Here is a 19,885-nt window from a genome sequence, read left to right as displayed (position 1 = left end):
GCTAAGGTCAGAGCCCAGGAACCAGCCATCCCCTAACCGAGGTGCTCTGTCCTTATCTTTCAATGTCCTTAAGACACTTCTCTGAACAGGTCAAGAGTCTCTGTGTGTGTGTTTGTGTATATGTGTGAGTGAGTGTGAGTGTGTGTATATGTGTGCACGTGTGTGTGAATGTGTGTGTGAATGTATGTGTGTGTGTTCATACACAATAGGGCATCAGAATCTGACATCCATCGCAAGAACATTTTCACGGTCTAGCACAGGACCAGGGGTTCCATTAGCCCTGGATGCTGAGAAGCAAACCTTTCCTGACTGGCTTCTGAGACCCAGAGACCCCTGGCAGCCGAAGGCAGCCCCTGCTGCCCAGAAGTGAGGTGGGAGGAAGGAAGGAGGAGGGGAAAAGGGAGGGGGGAGAGAAGGAGGAGAGAGAGCAGCTAAAGAGAAGTCTTCGATTCTGGTCTGTTAGGAGGGGTGCTTCACCCCCTGTCCCTTATAAGGTGACTCAGACACCACTTTTTATGGGGAGCTTTTCCTCCTAATTGCCTTTCGAGCCCTCAGTTTTCTCTCTGTCTCCCTCCTTCCCTCTCTTACACCCACTCACTCACACATACTCACACTCACATACTCCCTCACTCACACACACACACACACACACACACACACACACACCTGCCTGCACCCAAGAACATAGAATGATGAGCGTACAGGAAACTCTTCCCAAAGGGAAACATGATCTGATGAACATTGGGAAAAGATTAAGGGCCCAGGGCAGGAAGCAAGGAGAAGCTGTTTACCTTGTCAAGGCCGCGATATGGCCGTTGCTCTCCAGCCTTTTGTAAGCCAGCCCAATAACCCGGAAGCCCTGCGTGGTGTAATTCTGGAGTTCACCAGCAAAGTTACTCGGTACTGAACAGGAAAAAATCAAGGATCGACATGTCAGTTATTCAATGAATTTTAGGGCGTTCGGGGGCAAGGGGAGACACCCCAAGGATTCTTTCCCACTCAAACTGGATGACAAAGTCTTCCCTTTTTAGGGCTAAAGGGTTGAACGAGAACCCCCGGCCCCCAGTAAGGAGAAAAGATGGCGTTGCCAGCAGGGTTACACGAGTTGCCAGGTACCATCCAAGTCAGCAGATTTAGGTAGTTACCGGTGTCGGGCTGGCAAAAGCTAACCACCCTTTCTGGTGCCCCCTTCATGAAGGCCATCCGGTCCCCGTCCACCTCCTGCACGATGACTGACATCCTCTGCAGGGCCGACGAGAAGGGGTACTGGTGCAGGATGGCGATCCCGCCCACTGGGATCTGGGGAGACACCACGATGCCCCGGCAGTGAGCCCCCGGATGGCCCAGGACAGAAAGCACTGAAATTTGGGGGGGGGAAGGAGAATCGGGGCCCCAGGAGAATGTTCAGGGTCTTACTGAAGCTAGAAGAAAAAGTCTGAGACACTGTCCTAGCAGCCGGCTTTTATTGAGCTCCCTGGGGTTACACATACTGTCCTTCTCCTCTCCATGGTGTGAGCCCTGCTGCAAGTGGGACCCTTCCAATTACCCCCATTTATATGTGTTTTCTCTTACTGCTTTCAAGCATTCTGAAGGCTAGGGAATACATGGGGAAACCCCCCAATGGAGTCTTACGTGGCAGGTCTTTTGGCTTGGCTTGACAATCATGGCTTGTGTTGGGACTCCTTGGATGTGGAAATCTTTCCCAGAGTTTTCCATTTCCTGTTTCAAAAGTGGATGTTTCATTTCATTGGTTTCATCCTGTGTCTCCATTCTATTGAGAGCTCAGGCCATATATATATGTTTATTTGCTGAGGCATTTGGACGTAAGTGACTTGCCAGGGTCACACAGCCAGGAAATGTTAAGTGTCTGAGATCAGATTTGAACTCAAGTCCTCCTGATTCCAGGACTGATGCTCTGTCCACTGCGCCCCCTCGCTGCCCCTCAGGCCAATATTCTTTGAGAGAGAATCCCAAAGCATGGGACACCTGTGGAGGGGGCCATCAGCAGGCAGCCGGAGGAGAAACTAAGCTAGGGGAAGATGTGGCTTTCACTGTGGCTGGGGCAGCCATCACCCTAGAGGTAACGGGCAATCCTGCGAGTCATTCACGTGCTTTGTCCCCCTTTCTCGGCAGAGAAGTGACATATCAAGGCACATCCAGGGTCTCTGAACAGCTCAAAGACAATTCCCAGAGGGCTTTTGGTGCCTTGATGATGCGCATTGTGTGTCCTTCCTTCAATAACACTGCTGCCCTCTACCCGTTCTCCTGAGACTCTTCCCAGTTGAGACCATTGGCTCCAGGACACAAGTCCCTGAGAGCCTGGCCAACATACACCTTCGATGAAAGCCCTTATGACAGCCCCAAATTATGCCTGATGCCCGCACTAGGAGCCCCTTATCCCAAGGGCCAGAGCACTGTATTCAGCAGCCCCCTCCTATCCGGTGCAGGGAAGGCCAGCTTCGCCCTGTGCTTGTAGAAAAGGAAACCCCCCAAGAGGAACAGGAAGCTTTCTGGTCAGGGACGCGGGCACCGGCTCCAGCTCCCAGTCACCGGCACCTCTCCCTCCCAGCTCCCCCTCCCTCTGCCAAACAAAGCACGCTTGCCATCTTAGCCGTTATGTGCCCGGCATCGTTCTTACCTCTGGGGACTAAAAAAGGGCCAAAAACAAACAAACAAACAAAAGCAAGCATCCCCTGCACTCGGGGAGCTCTCCATCTATTGGGGGAGAGAGCCTGCAGACATCTATGCATACAATGAGGACATGGGGTGGTCTCAGAGGAGAAGGTTAACAGGGGCTAGAAATGCCTCCCCTGGAAGGTGGGACTTTCACTGATGCTTGAAGAAGGTGGGAGGTGGTGATGAGGAAGGAGGGCGGGTTAATCGGGGAAAATGGCCATGCAGGAGATGGAGTGTTGTGTGTGAGGAGCTGCAATGAGACCCGGCCCACCGGGCTGCCCTGTGCTGAGGGAATGGGATGTGAGAAGCTGGAAATGAGGCAGAGGTGGGGAGGGGCTGGTGCACAAACAGAGCCCCTGATCTGACTGGCACTGGGGCACCCATGGTCCCTAACAGACCCACAATCTGTTCTTTGTTCAAACAGGGTGGGGCAGACAGAATAGACAGAGGGGTCACCAAAGAGCCATTTTCCTTTGACGAGCTGGCTCCCTCATCCACAGACACATCCAAGCTGCTACAGACGATCTGAGCACCAGCCCAGATCAGAGCTTACCCAGTTGGTGGCTTCAAACATCTTGATGTCGAGAGGGTCTCCTTGGATGGTCCCATCCAGAACGATGAGGGAGTGGCAGCTGGCCATGGCTCCACAGAGGGGCCCCCAGGGCAGAGCGCTGCCAGAGGAGAAGCTGTGGACCTCCTGGAAACTAAGGGAGGAAAGGCAAACGGACTCACTCCTTCAGTGGGGTCACCATTGCTTGGGGGCAAGGCCAGTGGGAAAGGTGGAGCTCTAGGGATCCAGGTGTTCTGTTTCTTTCTAGGCACGAGTGTGTTGGATTTTTCTGCTTGCCCCTTTCTGGTGCTACGTGTCAGGGACTAACCTGGGCTTCTTGCTCTTAGTAAGCGACTAGCAAGAAAGGAGGTCCAAAACATACCACTGATGTGTCTCCCTCTCATACCTCGCCTATGCTATAGTTCCTAAAGAATCACTACCTGAGGTCCATCTTCTCCATCCCCAATTGCTCCCACCAGTTACCTCCTCTCCTGTTATAGTTCCTAAAGGAGAGCTATCCAGAATCCTCCTTCTCCAACCCCAATTCCTCCCACCAGCTCTCCTCCAACATGGTTTAGAGATGCTTCCTTTTCATTTGCATTTACTCCAATTTGCCAGTATCCACATGAAAACATGACGGTCAGAACTCGGCACAGAACAGGTATGACCAAGCTCACCCTCATCGAGGGTTACGACACTAAGAGCTTGCAAATAAAATATTGCAGCCCAAATCTAAAAATGATGTGATCACTAAGGGTTGACTCTTGGAATAAGACTGAAAGCAGTAGATTTGGGGAGAGAAAGGGAAGAAGGAATTGCAAAGAGTTAAGCTTTATCCTCAGTGAATTTACATAGAAAACCAAACTCAAAAAAAAAATACTATGGCCCTGACCAGAATCACCCCCTAAGACCTCAGTGAAGATGACCCAGGCCATAGGAATGATAGCTACTCCTCTCCCACCCTGCCTCAGCCAGACCAGCAGCCATCCACCAAAGCTAGCTCCCATTGCTATCAGCCGGGGGAACAACCCATGTGGAGAAGGTGCCCACCAACAACTTCCACTCGTAGGACAGAAGGAAAGTCTGATTTCCAGCCTGGTTTCCCTTTCCCTTAGTCAGAGGGATAGCTATGAAGGTTGTTGCATTGCAGACAAACTCTACCCATAGTGCTTTTCAAGTGACAATGCCAATGGGGAGTCAGGTAAGGGTAGGGGATCCCCCCACATGCCAGGTCAGGTCCTTTGCCATCTTGCTCTGCCTTTCTGCTCATTTACCTACAGGTAGAACTGTGGGAAAGCAAAGAAAAGGAGGAAATCCCTTAAAGGGAGAAAATATTTGCAACTCAATCAAAGTCTATTCTTCTATTCCTGAAAGGTGTCAAAGGATAGGTGCAGAGTGTTGAAAGGATAGGGCTTTGTGCCCTCCTTCTCACCCCACTTCATCCCATCATCCCTCCAAGGTACTCACCCATTCCTATCCGAAGGGACCACACCCCAGAGATCCAAGCCATCCTTGGTTAAGGTGCCAGTCTGGATAAAAAGAAACACTTGCATTCACTAGGAAGAACTGAGAACTCCAGAAGAAACTCAATTACAAAGTCTTTCACCAATATTTCATGTGTGTCACAAAAGTATTGTAAAAAGCATCATTAGCTCCATGATTAAGCTCCTAGGTCAGGAAATTGAAATAGCAGGGCCCTGAAAGGCAGTGCTAATGCCCTATGACCAGGGTGAAGAGCAAGAGAGGGCTGAGATTTCCTTGCAGCATTATATTTCCATTAGGTAAACTTCCCTTCATCTCAGATCATGTTTTAGAGCCCGAGAGAGTAACCTGATTCATTGAGAAGATAAATATCATAACTGGGATCCCACACAAAGCTTCCAATGACAAGAATAATGTGGACTCAAAGACAGAATGATGCTACGATATAATAGATAAGTGGACAGGGTAGATTTTCCTCTGTTGTTTCCTCTTTCATGTCTGAAGCTGCTCCCTAAGAGCTGTGGAGCGCTAAATCCCTCTTAACAACCTGCCAACTCTTACCCTCCCTCTCTTGGCGTATCAGAACCTTGGACAGTGTTTATCAGGCTTCAAACGCTAACTTCACTTCCATCCTCTATGACTTAAAGCTGCATTAAGGCATGTGTGACTAAATGCAATTCCATTATTCGAGCCCTGGAACCCTCCTGCCTCATCATGACTGTCTAAACAAAGAAAAAAATGTCAAAAATAGAAGAGTGGAAATTTCTCACTTTGAGACATTCTGAAATGAAGGTTTTGGAGAAAAGTCTTGAAGGTGCCGATCTCTAGGGCACAATCTCTCTAGCTAAACCTGCCAGGATCCTATGGCTGTGCTTTATCCATCGCTTTTATAGTTGTAATCAGTTGTACGTCTTAGAATCCTAGAGGTGACAAAGACCTAATGAGTATGACCTTAGAGAGGTCATGTGTTCAATATGACCAGCTTTTAGAGGGCTACAGCATCAGGGTGTAGACTTGTAGAGGTGATAGTGGCCTCATGGATTATCTTAGAGAGGTTGTGTGCTCCACAGGACTGGCATTTAGAGGGCTCCAGACTTCAGGTCTTAGAATTATAGAGGAGGTGCTAGAGTCTCAAAAAGACTACCTTTTAGAGGGCTCAAGACTTCAGGTCTGTGAATTCTACAGGTGATTCTAGAGTCTCAATATGACTACTTTTAGGGGGCTCCAGAATTCACATCATATTCTAGAAGAGATAGAGAATTCAAGTATGATCTTACAGAGGTTGTGTGCTCGAGATGACTAGTTTGTAGAGGACTTCATTTCTTTAATTCTAGAGATGGTTCTAGAGTCTCCATATGACTAATTTTTCTAGGACCCTAGCTTCAGGTTTAGAATTCTAGTACTGATTAAAAAGTCCTGATTTCCTGTATCAGAATTCTAGAGATGATCCTAGAGTCTCAATATGACTAGTTTTCAGAAGGATCCAGACTTGAAGTCTTAAAATTCTAGAGGTGGTTCTAGATTCTCAATCTGACCAGCTTTTAGGGGGCTCCAGACTTCAGATCATAGAAACAGGAACACTAGTGTTGAAGATGAGAGTGTAATCACAGAAAGACCCCTTTGCTATGTCTGTCTATATAGAGTTCATCCCATCTCTTTGACATGAGGTGGGGGAGAGGGGAGCCCCAGACCTTGTCGAAGCAGATGAGGTTGAGCTGGCCACAGATGTTGATCCTCTGGGGGCTGATGCAGAAGATGCCGTTTTTTTTCAGCCTCCGCTGAGCATAGATGATCCCCGTCGTCAGGGCGGCCGGCAGCGCGGGGGGGACCGCTATGGTGATCACATCTAAAGCCTTCTTCACCACATCCTCTGCCGGCTCCTGGGAAAAGGGTCCCCCCTCCTGCTTAAGCGACGGAGACCTCCCAGGAAGGCGCTGAAGCCTTGGGGGCGGCTAGCTCGGGGCTAGGAGCCCTGAATTCAAATGCTGCCTCAGAGCAGTGCTACATGGTGACTTAACCTTTGTGAGCCTCAGTTTGCTACACTAGAATGGGCTCATGGCCATAGCCCCCCACCCTTAGGACACCTCCCGCCCCCGCCCGGGGACTTACGCCGCTGAGCACGTAAACGCAAATGGTGTAGACCATGCCGATGGTGGCGGTCCCGATGAGGCACAGGAGGAACCTGACGGCGTCTCTGTAGAGCTGGAAGTTCATGGGCTTCGGGTAGAGGATGGACCTCACCAGGTCCCCTTTGGCGGTGTTGAACCCTGCGGCCACAAGCACCCGGAGATGGGCAAGTCGTCCACCCCCCCCGCCCCCCCCATCCCAAGCGGGGCTCCAAGCGCCGGGCGATGGCTCAGAGGCCACCAGGTGGCGCCGCTCCTCTCCCCATTCCCACCCTGCCCACCCTAACCCTAACCCTAACCCTAACCCACCCTAAATTCGCGGCTGCCTCAGTCTTCTCTGCCATAAAATGGGTTTAACCAGAGCGGCTACCTCCCAGGGCGGTTGTGAGATAACGACACAGGGTTGTGCAAACTTTAAAGCCCGGTGTCACTGCGGTTCCCGCGGCTCCCACCCGCTCCCGGGTTTCACCTCGGGAATGAGCAGGGGCCAGGAAGCCTCCCTCCCGCACTGACTCAAACACCGCCGCCCCGGGCCGAGCTTGGCCCGCCCCCGACCTCGCTCCGGGCCGGCTCCCCTAGTTCCAGACCCCGGCTCCGGCTCGGACCCCCCTCCGCCGGCCCAGACCTCCCGAGGGCGCTGGCCTTGCGTCTGGCCTGGGTCCGCCCGAGCTCTGCCAGGGTCTGTCTGGGGCCCCATCTGCGGGGGCCTTTGACTCCATCTGACCGGTTAATTCCTGCCCCCCTGCGGCTCCCACCCCTCCCCGCACCTGCAGGGGCCCCGGGGCAGGGCACACCAGGCCCCGATCTCGGGGAACAGTTCCAGGTGCTAGGGAGGGGGAGGGGAGGGAGAGGAGAAGGGGAGGAGGAGGGAGAGGAAGAGAGGGAGGAAGGAGAGGGGGAGGAGGAAGGGAGGGGGAGGGGAGGAGTTCCCCTATCAATGACTGATTTCCATGCCATTGCACTGTGCCACAGTTGCCATGCCACAGGAACATTTGTCGGAGGGCCCTGAGAGCCCTTCCTTTCTCCCCTCCGGATCCGCTCACAAACACGTGAGTCCATACGCGTGTACGCCCCCCAGACCCCCCAACGCCACGGTGCACAGGCAGCGGAGGCCACCAGCGTGTCCGCAGGCTTTTCCCACACACGTACACCTGTGCCCACGGCCCGGCACGCACGTGCGTCCGCGGGCTGGACCAGGCCCCAAGCCTTTGGGGAGCTCGGGAAGACAGTGCTGGCACAACCACGGGAGGTTCGGGGTGGCCGGGGGCTGCGGGAGGGCGGGGCACTGACCGGTCTGCAGGACGACGGCCCGCACTGCTCCCGGGCCGGCCGACTTGGTCTGGATGACCTCGGTGCCGCAGAAGAGAACGTGCCTCTTGTAGTCCTCTTCCCCATGCAGCTTCCAGGGCACCGTGTCCCCCACCCTGGGCAAGGCTGTTTTGATGACGGGAATGCTCTCCCCTGAAGAAGAGAAGGCTCTCGTTAGGCAAAGCTTGGTGGTGCCCACGGGCGTCCACCCGCCAGGGGGGCAGATACCCCACGCCTAAGATGCACAACTGCCTCTTTGTTAAGTGAGACTTAGCAGCCCCCAAACTGAGGAAGAGCTTGATGGCACCTCAGGAATGGGGGCCTTGCTCCCCCTTCCCCCCAAACCACCAAACAGCTGAGGGGTATGTAGGACACCGTCTGTCCTCAGTCTGCCTGCTCCTGTTCTGGGCAATGGAAGAGAAGGATTAGATTCTAACCCTCAAATGGGCACGGGATCCCCGGACTCAGAGGCCCACCCAGTTCTGCACCCAATTCCACCCAAGCACTGGAGATGGTTGAGCGTTTCATAGGCGAGCTGCAAGGCCGCTGGCTTTCATGTTTCTCCACTGGCTTGGCTGGCACACTCACACCTGGGCCATGAATCATCCTCCTCGCTACCTCTGCTTCGGGAGCAGACAGCCCTTCAGACTGGCCAGAGACCAGGGGCGGCCCAGGAAAGGATTCAGACTCTCTCAGGACAAGGGTTATGTAAATATGGTCCTGATATTAATTCTAGGGGAGAGACACTGAAGGACAACTTCTCCTCTCAGCATTTCTGACACACGGGAGCCTGTCAAATAACCTTCAAGGCCCCAGACCACTTTGTAAGACTAAAGTTTATAGGCAGGCTGCCAGCCTGATCAGCAGAGGGAGTTTCCACACCAGAAATTCCCACATAAATGGAAAAGTGAAGTCACAAATACTTCCTCACTCCCCACCAAAGAACAAACGAACCAGCACCTTGGACAGTACTGTTTTGTGAGCATGATGGTTTGGTAGCCACCATCACAGATTGAAGCCTGTCTGTGACTCAATTAGTCAGCATTTATTAAACACCTACTAGATGCCAGACACCATGCTAGGTTCAAGGGCTATGGATCCAAAGAATGAAACAATTCCTACTCTGAAGGCACTAAGGCTCTGATAGGTAAAGAAGTCCCGCAGAGTTGCCTGAATTATGAGATTGTGTGACTAGAGCCACAAAACTAGCAATATCAGAGGAAATATTGAACCAAAGCCCTTTTGGACACCGATACTCAGAATCTAGCCACTAGGCTACACTGTCTCTAATTTTTACATAATAGGTGATTGATAAAGCTGTATCGGGTTGCATTTTGGATAAGAAGAAGGAAGAGAAAGAGGTCCCACAGGGATTCAATTGGCAGAGCCAAAATTTGCTCCCCAGATCTCTGGCTCCAAAACAAAAGCTCTTCTTCCTCTTCCATAGCATCTGTTATTCCTAAACACACAACTGTCTTCACCAGGGGCTACTGCTGAGAACCGGAAGCTTTGGCTGTGGTTAATGTCATCTGATTTTTTAATGTATTGTCACTGCAGGACAACTTAGTATTCATCTATTTATTGCAAATGAAGCAGAAGGGTCAAAACTCCACATCAGATTCTGGCCTTGCATTTACACTCTGTGTGACCTTCAACCATTCCATTCTTCTGACCTCAGTTTCCTCATCCATGAAATGAGGGAGTGAGACTTTATAAGACTTCCATGTCAATTCTCTAGTCTCTCAGTCTCAGTTTCATGAGGTCTGTGGGAGTGCTCCTCAGTCACCCAGTTCCATATTCCCCTCCCTGTTCCCTTTCACTTCAAGGCCCGCCATCGCCACTGAATTAAGATTATTCTCAAGTCACCAAGAGGACCCAAGCATGAGGTCCCCTGAGATCAAAGTTCTGGCTGAGGGGACACTGGGCTGCAGCTTTAGACAGTCCACAACACCCCAAATTTTAAGCACCGAGAGCTTCTTCCCACCTGTCAGCATGCTTTCGTTCACAACGCATCCTCCATCAATGAGAATGGCATCACATGGTAGCTGCATTTTGTTCCCACTCAATGATAACAAATCTCCAGGGACCAAGTGGCGGGACTCTAACTCTTGGGTACCTGCTGAAAGTTTGAAGGGACAGATATTGAGTCTGAATCACTCTCCTCTCCCAAGAGAAGCACCCCCAGCCAATGAGTCAATGCCAGTTGTTAGGACAGAAAAAGTGAAAGGAAAGGCTATGGCTGCTCACCCCCAAAAGCTAACAGAAGACTACGTGGCGAGGAACAGGGTGAAGATGAAGCTTGTCCCTGCATCAACATTTACATCCCACTTTCTGTCCTTTTTTCCAAGAGATGGGATGACTGGGTCATTCCAATCTAGAAGGTAAATGGGAATAACCAGAAGGGACTCACCTTTTTTCCTGCACACAGTGACCAGGACGCTATTATGAGATTCAACTAACCGGTGGAGCTTTATGGATTGCTAGAAATGCAGAGGTGGACACAGGAAACAGTGTTAATGCTTAGGATGCCCGGTCGAGGAGTCGGCCTTGGCAAGCCAACATGGAATATTAAGAGCCAAGCAACTGAGTTAACTAGCCCCAAGGACAGGGATAGAGATCCCAGAGTTCTGACACTAAGCCTGATCATCCCTTTCTCTGGGGATCAAGGAAGAGACGGAAGTAAGACTGACCCCAGAGAGGAATGCCCCAGCATTCTTTATGCCCTTGAAAGTGGTCTTCAGAATCAAGAAACACTAGAAAAATCTGGAATTAGGTAAGTTATACACAATTAATGTAACTCACTATATATGCCTATGTCGTGCCTGGCCCTGTGCTAGATGGGAAGTCCAAAGACAAAAAAAGATCTAGGTCCTGCCATCGAGGACGCTACGTTCTACTAGACCTTTCCACTATTACTGTGACTGGCCTCCAGAACATCCCACAAACAGGACATTCCACCTCTTGGCTCTCAGCATTTTCTCTGGCTGTTGACCAATGTTTCCCCCCCTTCTGCTCCCACTGGCTTCCGTCTTCAATAGGAAGGCTTCCCCAATGCCTCAACTCCAGAACCTTCTCTCTGCTAATTATTTCCCATTTATATTGCAGATAGCTTGCTTTGTATGTCTTGGTTTTCATGCTTTCTCCCTTATTAGATGGCAAGTTCTGTCTTTTGACTCTTTATATCCCTAGGATTGAGCGCAGGATCTGGTACATGGTAGGTGCTTAATAAACATTTATTATATTGTACTAATTATCTTCCTAGAACACATACTTAACAGTTACATTCACTTTGATGCATGTATCCTCAAAGCAACTTACTAGAATAGGGACCCATAAAAACGTTGGACTTTTAGGTTCTTTACCCCATATCTCCCCTCTCTCCTTGCAGTTTCAGAACCTCCAGATAAAATCCTGCCCTCTACAGGAAGCTTTTTCTAATCCCATTTAATGTGAGTCTATTCTTTGTTAGTTATCTGTAATTTTGCACATTTCTCCTCTCAGGAGAAATTAGTGACTCACCTAGCAGACAGCAGGGAGTTAATAAATGCTGAAAGGTTATATAGTTGTTTATATGTTATCTCTCCCATTAGACTGTGAGATCCTTTGAGAGTAAGGACTTCCTTTTGCCTGCTTTTGTAATCTCCAATACTCGACACACAGTAGGCACTTAATAAATGCTGAAATCCAAGCTCTTTAGAGAATGGAAGCTCATCTCCCTGCTTCCAAATGCTGCTCCTAGATCCCTTCCATCAAGGCTCTCTCAGCTAAAGACTCACCTCGCGAAGGTCATACACCGTTAAGGTGATGGAGATGATGGACATTATGATGATGGCAACAGCGTATTCCTTATAGTCTTCACTGAACCACAGGCAGACACTGAAGAGTTGGAACACGTAGAATGGATTGAGAACCTATTGATGCCCCCCCAAAAAAGAAGAGGAAAGTGTGACCACAATGGCACTCCCCAGCCATGACAAGAAGGACATCCCCAGAGTGTGACCACAGTGGGACTCCCCAGGCATGACAAGAAGGACATCCCATGACTTGTCGCCAACCATCCATGTTTGTTTCCATCTCTAAGTCAGTTGGTAAGCCTGTTTATCAAAATGCATGGAGTAAAGATGGTGTTTTCTTTTTCATGACCAAGGCAGAGTGGAAACTGTTCAATTTGAATCCAGCTTTGATACCAGCTCCTACCAGAGGTACCCACTATCTTTAGGTTATCATGTCAGTTTCCTCTCCTTGGGTTCCCCAGGGCAATGAAAGTTGCCACCAAATCGAGAAAAGCTCATTATTAAGCCAGTGTCTTTTTCTTATCCGTCTGTGTGGTTGGTGCTGCTTTTCTTCCATGCCTGAAACCTCAGAGAAAATGGACATTTCTGGTGTGTTGATACTTATTCCTTGAGGCAATATTGTAGGGAATGGAGATGGAAAGGACCTCACTTCCTTCAAGTCCTAAATTTTGTCTTCTGCATGAATCCTTTCTCAATTCTTCCCAATTCCAGCACTTCTCATCTCTTAATTATTTCCTTTTTATTCTGGATACAGCTTGTGTGTAGGATTTGCTTGCTGTCTCTCTCTTTGGAGGACAGGGTCTTTTGTCTCTTTCTGCACTTTGCACAGGGCCTGACACACAGTAGGCACTTAATAAATGTTTACTGATTGACTGATGGGAGAGTACCATGTTTATGAAGATATGGTGATGTGGTATTAGAGGCAAAATGGAGGCATTGTGGGACAACTCTGGCTTCTTCTGTTCAGGAACAGAAGTATTTATTGGAAAGATTATTATGTCTCCTCCAAGACAAAGGGTGGAACTTTTTATCTTAGGTATACTATGATGTTTACTCTAACATCATAGTATAAAAAAAAAAAGGCTCAGCATGAGCGTAATGAAATAAGAAGTATTTCACACCTATACCAGGCCTGATGTGTCATATTTTTACAATGCACCTGTGAACCTCTGTGGGATAGAAGGTGAGATATGGAGAGAGAAACAGAATCAGAGATAGAGACAAACAGAGAAAGAGAAACAGAGACAGACAGAGAGAAAAGAGACAGCAAGAGAAAGAGAAAGCAAGAAAGGAGAGGACAAGAAAAGAAAGAAAGAAAGAAAGAAAGAAAGAAAGAAAGAAAGAAAGAAAGAAAGGAAGGAAGGAAGGAAGGAAGGAAGGAAGGAAGGAAGAGAAAAGAAAAGAAAGAGAGAGGAGAGGAGGAGAGAGGGGAGCAAGGGAGGGAAGGAAGAAGGGAGGGAGGAAGGAAGACTCACTCAAGGCTGGAGGAAAGAAGTGAAGGAGAAAAGAAGACAAAAAAAAAGGAAAGAGAAGAGAAAGGAGAGGGGAGGGGAGGAGATAAGAGAAGATGGCTTCCACCTATAATGTTTCTTATTAAAGATCTATAAGCTGGTTTTCAAGACAAAACCTAATCGATGTACTTGGTGGAGGAGGGAGCGGAGGAGAGAAACCCTGGTTACCTCCTTGATGAGAAGTTTCCAGATGGGCGTGATCTCCACGTCGATGGCATTGGGGCCACATATCAGCCTCCTGGGGAGAATGAAGATTAATTACAGACTGGCCCAGCAGCTTCCTTCTGCCCACCCTTGTCCTAAGCGGTCCCCCCTGCTTCTCCTCCCTGAGCTCCTTGGAGATTATTCCCCCACCTCCCCCATTAAAATGCTCTTGCAGGAGAGAGGGCGCTGTCCAAACACCCGGTGCTTAATCAGGTGCCCACAATGCCGGGGCTGTGGCCTTTGCGGAGCGGGATCCCCCACAGGTGTCTGCGCTCGCCAGACCTGTTTGCAGGGCAGAGTGAATGGGGCAGGCTGACTTGCAGGGGCAGGGGGCACTTGGCACCTGACGGCTTCTCTTCTCTGCCTTCTCCCTGGGCCTCGGAGGGTCCCTATGCGCCTCATAGAAAGGGACCGGGTCATTTGCAGCACAAGTTACTTTCTTCAAGTGAGGGACCAGGAGCCTGACAGTCACACACACACACACACACACACACACACACACACACACTCATACACACACATACACAAACAAAAACACACCTTCACAAACATACTCTCACACACTTTCACTAATAAACATTCACACACACTCATTGACTCTCACACACATTTACACTCACAGGCACACACACACACACACACACACACGCATATACATTCAGTCTCACTCATACATTCATACACACACTAACACATACTCTCTCTCACACACACACAACCTTCTCCACGTCATCAGAGAATGCGTAAAAGCCAGTGCAGTTGTGGGGCCTTTAGGTCACTGCCTGGGATATCTGTAGAGTAAGGAACCGGACACAGAGCCCTGGGTCTGACCCACAAGGACACGTGCCGATCGTCCTCTGTCCTTTCCTGAAATCATCAGGACCCCCTAGGATGTGCTCTTCCAGGACCCCAGGACATATGCCACACGTGCTCCGCCAGGACTCCTAGAACATGTGCCTGCCGTGCTCGGCTCTGACCGGCCTGGAGACAAAGGGAGCAGAGCCGGCCAAAGCCTTTGCCCTCTGAGAGAAGCGTTCTCCCACATTCTGACACTCTGACACAGAATGGCCCCGGTGACCTCCCAGCCCCTATCCAGAGACCCCCAGATCCTCTAAGGGCCAGGGCCTCGGGCACCTGCTCTGGCCTCTGGCCCTGACCAAAGGCCAGGGTTCGCTTCCTACCGGATCTCTTGCTCTTCTCTGCTCAGGCCTGACCCAAACTTCAGGTGTATCTTAGCAGCCGAGAAGTTGTCCTCCAGGCACCTGAAAGAACAGACAGAAGCTCTCACCATGAAGCCAAGGGGCAGGAGCGGGGGAAGAGGGGGCAGGAACCAAGGGAGCAAGAGTCGAGGGGCAGGAGCTGGGACCTCGGGGGCAACTGCTGGAGTCCACTCACCCAACCTTCTGGAACTGCTCTTCCGAGTTGTTCCAAACATACCTGATCTTCTGCACCTGAATGCACCTCACCTGCCAAGAAAGAGACGCCGACAAGCCATGAGAGACCATCCCGACCGGGAGCCGGCCCGGGCATTGTGGGACCATTCTGCTTTCCTGCTTGGGGATGGCTCCATGGGGCTCATGTCCTAGTGGAGGCATAGACAGGAAGGCAGTGTGGGGTGGGAGAGAGACGGCCATCCTTAGGGTCGGGAAGACCAAGGTCAAATCCTCCTCAGGATTTGAGTCTGGGAGAGTCAGTGAACCAATCAAAAAGTGCCTTTTCCAGACTATGACCTCATATTAGAAATTAAGCCAGAACAATAAATTTAGGGACCTTACATCCTCAAAGAGAAAACAAAATAATCACTTTTATAAATAATCTAATGACGTACTTAGAGAGCCCAGAATAGTCAACTTAGACGTGTGGAAACAAAATTTCACTGAAATAGGATGATATAAAATTGTTCTTGAATGAATAAATGGGTGGTGAGTGGATGACTGAATGAATGAATGAATGAATGACATACTCTACAAGGTCAGGAGCCGAAGGTAATGTGGGCACAAAGTATTCTAAGAAAACTTAGGGGGTAAGAACATTTTCAGCAGGAGAAATTTGGGAAGGCTTCCCAGAAGAAGTGGTGCCAGAGCCGAGCCCCAGGAAGGTGGCAGCCTGTGAGCCCCGGAAAGGTGGCAGCCTGTGCAAAGTGCAGGCCAGACAGCAGTCCACTTTGCCTGGGCCCTGGGTCCAATCCCACCTCTGGCATCAGCCCTCCCATCCCCAGAACAACTAATGAGCCTCTTCCCCTCCTGCTGCTCTGTGGTTTGTGTGTAATTAGGTAGCCACATAAACAATAGTTCCCTGTGGGTAGGAGGGGTTTTGTTGGGTTGATTATATTTCTATAACCGTATCTCACAGGTTGTGGCAAGAACAAAAGAGAACGTTGTTGGAGAGCTTAGCACGGGGCTGGCACACAGTAGGTGCTTCATAAATGCTTGTTCCTTTCCCTCCCTCTCTGCTCTCCTTCCCTTTCTATACCTTCAGCTCCTCCTGGTACACTGGTACAGGCGGGTGGGCATTTAACACAGAACTCGCTCCATCTACCCAGTGGTTACAACTTTCTGAAGGCGCCCGTACCAGTATCTTTGCCACAGAACCCCTGCTGGGGTCACAAAGATCCACACATAACTGAAAGGAGGGAACAACAATGGCCCCCTCTTCCCAGGGTTCCTGAGTGTGGCCTTTAAGGCTTGACTCATTCTGACTCCCCACTACTTTTCTTACTCAGGGTCACAGGGATCTCATGGGTGTCCTTGGGGCTCTGGGAAAACATGGCTCCCGGCTGCTCCTGGAACCGGGAAACCTTTGGAGAAGGGTTGGCCCCTCCCCACTCAGCAGGTGGACAAAGGATCGTGGACTCCCTGGTGTAACCACAAAGCACCCACTCGGTGTTTGTGGACTTGATGATGATACTGGAGCCCCTTTTGGCTCAGGGCTAGGTTCCCAGGACTCCTGGGCCATTTCTGAAGCTCCTGAGTGACCAGCAATCCTAGCTGTCCCATGACAGCCAAGACTTCGACATCGGCCTGAAGGTTTGTGAGCATCCCTGGTCCCTTCTGGCAGGGGACGAGGGTCCCGGAGCCTCTTCCTTGGGCAACCCGGATTTCCTGGAGGTTGGGATTCGAAGTTATTCCACAGGAGGATCAGACTGGGCAGTAACTGGCCAACCCAGGATTAGCTGATTGTCCATGGGCTGCTTCCTGGCCAGCCTCAGGGATCCTGGTTAGCCCTCCTACCCTCCAGCCTCTGGGGACGTCCTAGAGGTGACATCACTGGGCACATCCTCAGGGAGCTATGTCACCGAATCCTGAATCCCACAAAGCAAATTGCAGTGACCCAGTGGCCACGTGGGGCAGTGGAAAGGGGGGAGTCTCCCTTGGATCAGCTGCCTTCTGCTCCCACTCTCGGCCCCCTCTGGGTCGCCAAACCTGTAAGGCCCCTGTGGACTTTAGATCTCAGAAGAAGTCATTTCATGTCCTGGACTCAGTTTCCTTATTTGTGAAATCAGGAGGGTCCCTGTGGTCCCTCCAGCTCGAGAGCGAGGATCCCAAGACTTCTGTGCCATGTATCCTGCTCTATTTGGTAGGTATGGAGCAGTTCCCACCTGAAGAGAACCCCCAACATCCCCCGCGAACTAACTGCTCACTCTTTGTGACCCTTTTTTTCTTCCTTTTTTAAAGCAGAACTCAATAAGTTCAGGAGCTGGCCAAGGTCCTAGTCTGGTCACTCCCTGCTTCCCCCATTCTTGCAAGTGGTGCAGCCCCAAGGTACGAGGCCAGGCAGGGTAATGGTTAGAGCATGGGATAATGTTTCAGATTCTGCTTCTCACACTTAGGGGCAAATGGCAGGACTCTCTCAGCCTCAGCCTTCTCATCTACCCAATGGGATCAGTGCCCTCCCCCCCCCACCTCCCACAGGGCACCAGGTGCAGCAGTTTTGCTCATTTTAAAATTTAAAATTTAAATGCGGACACATCTCCCCCCCCCCCCCCAGCCTCCCCCTTGGACGCCTCTCTGCCCAGAAAGGCTCCACAGTGCAACCCAACACAGCAGGTTGGGGGGGGGGGGGGCTCGCCAGCCTCGGGGCGCAAGATCCTAGAGGTCATCAAGCCCGACCTCTGCACATCAGGGAGCAGGGAGTCTAGAGCGCCTCCTGCTCGCTCAGCGTGTGGGATTCGAACCTGGCCCTCCGTCAGGAGATCCAGGGATTCCCCCCACTTCACCACACTGCTTTGGGGGAGTACCGGAGGCAGGGGAACCCCCCAGAGAACCTGTGATCCCGACGGGCCCCCCCCACATCCGTGCCCGGCACTGCTCACCTTTAACTCGGGCCTGAGGATGGCCCGGTTGATGACATAATCCTCGTCGGCGATGAGGGGGTGGTCCGGCGTGAGGCTGACTGAGCCCTTCAGGGAGGACAGGTTGATCCATGTGACCTTTTTTCGAGAATATATTTGAAATTCATCCTGATGAAATAGACCCCCAGCCACCAAGAAGAAAGGAAAAGGGTCAGTCAGCCCAGCGGTTAGCCTAGGGTCAGCCCAGGGTGCTCCCGCCGGGTTTCCTCTAGGTGGCCCCAAGCTTGGCGCAGGGTCTTTCTCTGTTTCCTCACTGGGCATCGTGGCCCAAGGGGCAAACACACACAGATACAACCTTTCTAGACACCCAAGGGGCACAGTACTACTCATATTCCTCCCTTTGATGGGAAGTTTGGGGTCAGAGAAGAACTGCTACAACCTTTCCAGCCTGCATCCACATATCTGTGTATAGCATTATCATGCACCAATATCTGCCTGCAGGGTATTATATATACTATAACCATATACATATATATATATATGCTATAAACCTGTGCTATTTTTAGGACTATTTTAGCCACCTAAGGGACACTCACGTTCCTCACATCCAGAGGAAATATTGCCCACAGTGTTGGAACCTGAGGGACTGGCAAAAGAAGTCACCGCTCCCAGGTGAACAACGTGTGTCTCTGTTTGTAAAATGGAATGGAGAACTGAAGCAATTTCTGAATAATTCAGAGCTTGAGCCCACTTTTATTGATCATGGCAGTAGCTTTGACTCGTTTCTGGCCTTAATTATCTGGATCATTTTCCCCCTTTTTTCCTGGTAGATTTCTACTACCAGAACAACTGGGTCAAGTATAAAATGATCATGTCAAAGGACGGTGGGTGTGAGGCTGGTTTTCACAAAGAAACAAGGGGGGATGCAGAGGAAGTGGGATAAAAGAACTATGTGACCAAAATTAAAAGAGCTGGTGACTTAGTGAGAGGAAAAGGTGATAAGCCCACGTGGTCCATTGTGGAAAGAGAATTCAAGGAAGATCCCCAGCATGGTGAATGGACTTTCTTGGAGATTTTGGGGAGGACCTGGATGAAAGTCACCCAGGATGATTAGAAATTATGGGTGGAGGGAACCTCCACATCATCAAGATGGCAGACTAGTGTCTTTTAAAGCAGGTGTGGATACACTAGCTCTCCAGCTGCCACAGCTTGGTCACCACGTACACGCGACCAGCAGTTTAGATTGCAGAACCCTTTATGTTATTAAGAGTTGAGGCCCTCCCCACCAATGACTTGTATTTTATTTGGGCTATATCGATGGCCATTTACCATTCTGAACATTAGAGCAAGACCCCAGAGACCCTCCCAAGGGTCTTTCCCCAGACCATACTTTGAGAACCACTCTTTTTTCCCAACATTCCTAGACCCCAGAGTATCTTCAGATCCCATGAGCAGCCACATGGGACAAGTCCAAATTAGCCCTGGCTCTGTTCTCCTGCCCAAAGTTTCTTCTGTTTTTTGACATCTCCCAAAGGCTCAGATTTAACAGGATCCTCAAACTTCCTCAGGCAATGAGAATTCCCAGGGAAGGGGATTGAGCTGATCAGTACCTTTGAAGTCACCAGCCCCAAGGCAGAAAGCCCCCTGTGGCATCACAGACCCCTGAGGTTTGACAAGAGAGACCAAGTGCTTGAGCCCTGACCCTAAAACTGAAAGGTTGCTCCCCTCAGAGCCAAAGGGGATTATCTGGCTAAAGAGCCTCCTTTCTCCCCAAAGAAATAACAGCTTTCCTCTGGAGTCTTGGGTATCATGCAAGTTGGTGTAGCTGATATCTAAAGTGTTAGAGATGTTGCTGTTCTCCCAACTTAAGACTTAGGGGAAAGGAGGGGATGAAGGAAGCCAGGCCGGGCAGGGAAGGGGGGAAAGTCAGGGTCACCCACAGC

The 19,885-nt window shown here is 50.5% G+C and overlaps 1 protein-coding gene across 5 annotated transcripts in view; it reads right to left on the bottom strand.

Moving 5' to 3' along the window:
• Positions 1-19,885, bottom strand: part of ATP13A4 (ATPase 13A4) — a 68,284-nt gene that overhangs the window by 26,735 nt on the left and 21,664 nt on the right. For 3 of the 5 annotated variants that reach the window (XM_031957398.1, XM_031957397.1, XM_031957394.1), the window contains 15 exons: positions 17,964-18,110; positions 15,047-15,117; positions 14,833-14,913; positions 13,616-13,685; positions 11,919-12,053; positions 10,553-10,622; positions 10,127-10,261; positions 8,125-8,295; positions 6,818-6,975; positions 6,400-6,588; positions 4,694-4,755; positions 3,230-3,380; positions 1,633-1,719; positions 1,146-1,299; positions 792-903 (listed from right to left, as the gene is read on the bottom strand). In XM_031957398.1, coding sequence (XP_031813258.1) covers positions 792-903; positions 1,146-1,299; positions 1,633-1,719; positions 3,230-3,380; positions 4,694-4,755; positions 6,400-6,588; positions 6,818-6,975; positions 8,125-8,295; positions 10,127-10,261; positions 10,553-10,622; positions 11,919-12,053; positions 13,616-13,685; positions 14,833-14,913; positions 15,047-15,117; positions 17,964-18,110 — 1,793 coding nt within the window. The remainder of the gene's footprint in view (positions 1-791; positions 904-1,145; positions 1,300-1,632; positions 1,720-3,229; positions 3,381-4,693; positions 4,756-6,399; positions 6,589-6,817; positions 6,976-8,124; positions 8,296-10,126; positions 10,262-10,552; positions 10,623-11,918; positions 12,054-13,615; positions 13,686-14,832; positions 14,914-15,046; positions 15,118-17,963; positions 18,111-19,885) is intronic. The other 2 variants (XM_031957395.1, XM_031957396.1) reach the window with 2 other exon arrangements.

The sequence above is a fragment of the Sarcophilus harrisii genome, chromosome 3 (assembly GCF_902635505.1).
Source record: "Sarcophilus harrisii chromosome 3, mSarHar1.11, whole genome shotgun sequence".
In the NCBI taxonomy this organism is placed as follows: Eukaryota; Metazoa; Chordata; class Mammalia; order Dasyuromorphia; family Dasyuridae; genus Sarcophilus; species Sarcophilus harrisii.
Note: the sequence above shows the minus strand (reverse complement) of the source record. Positions and strands in the feature narration are given on the sequence as shown.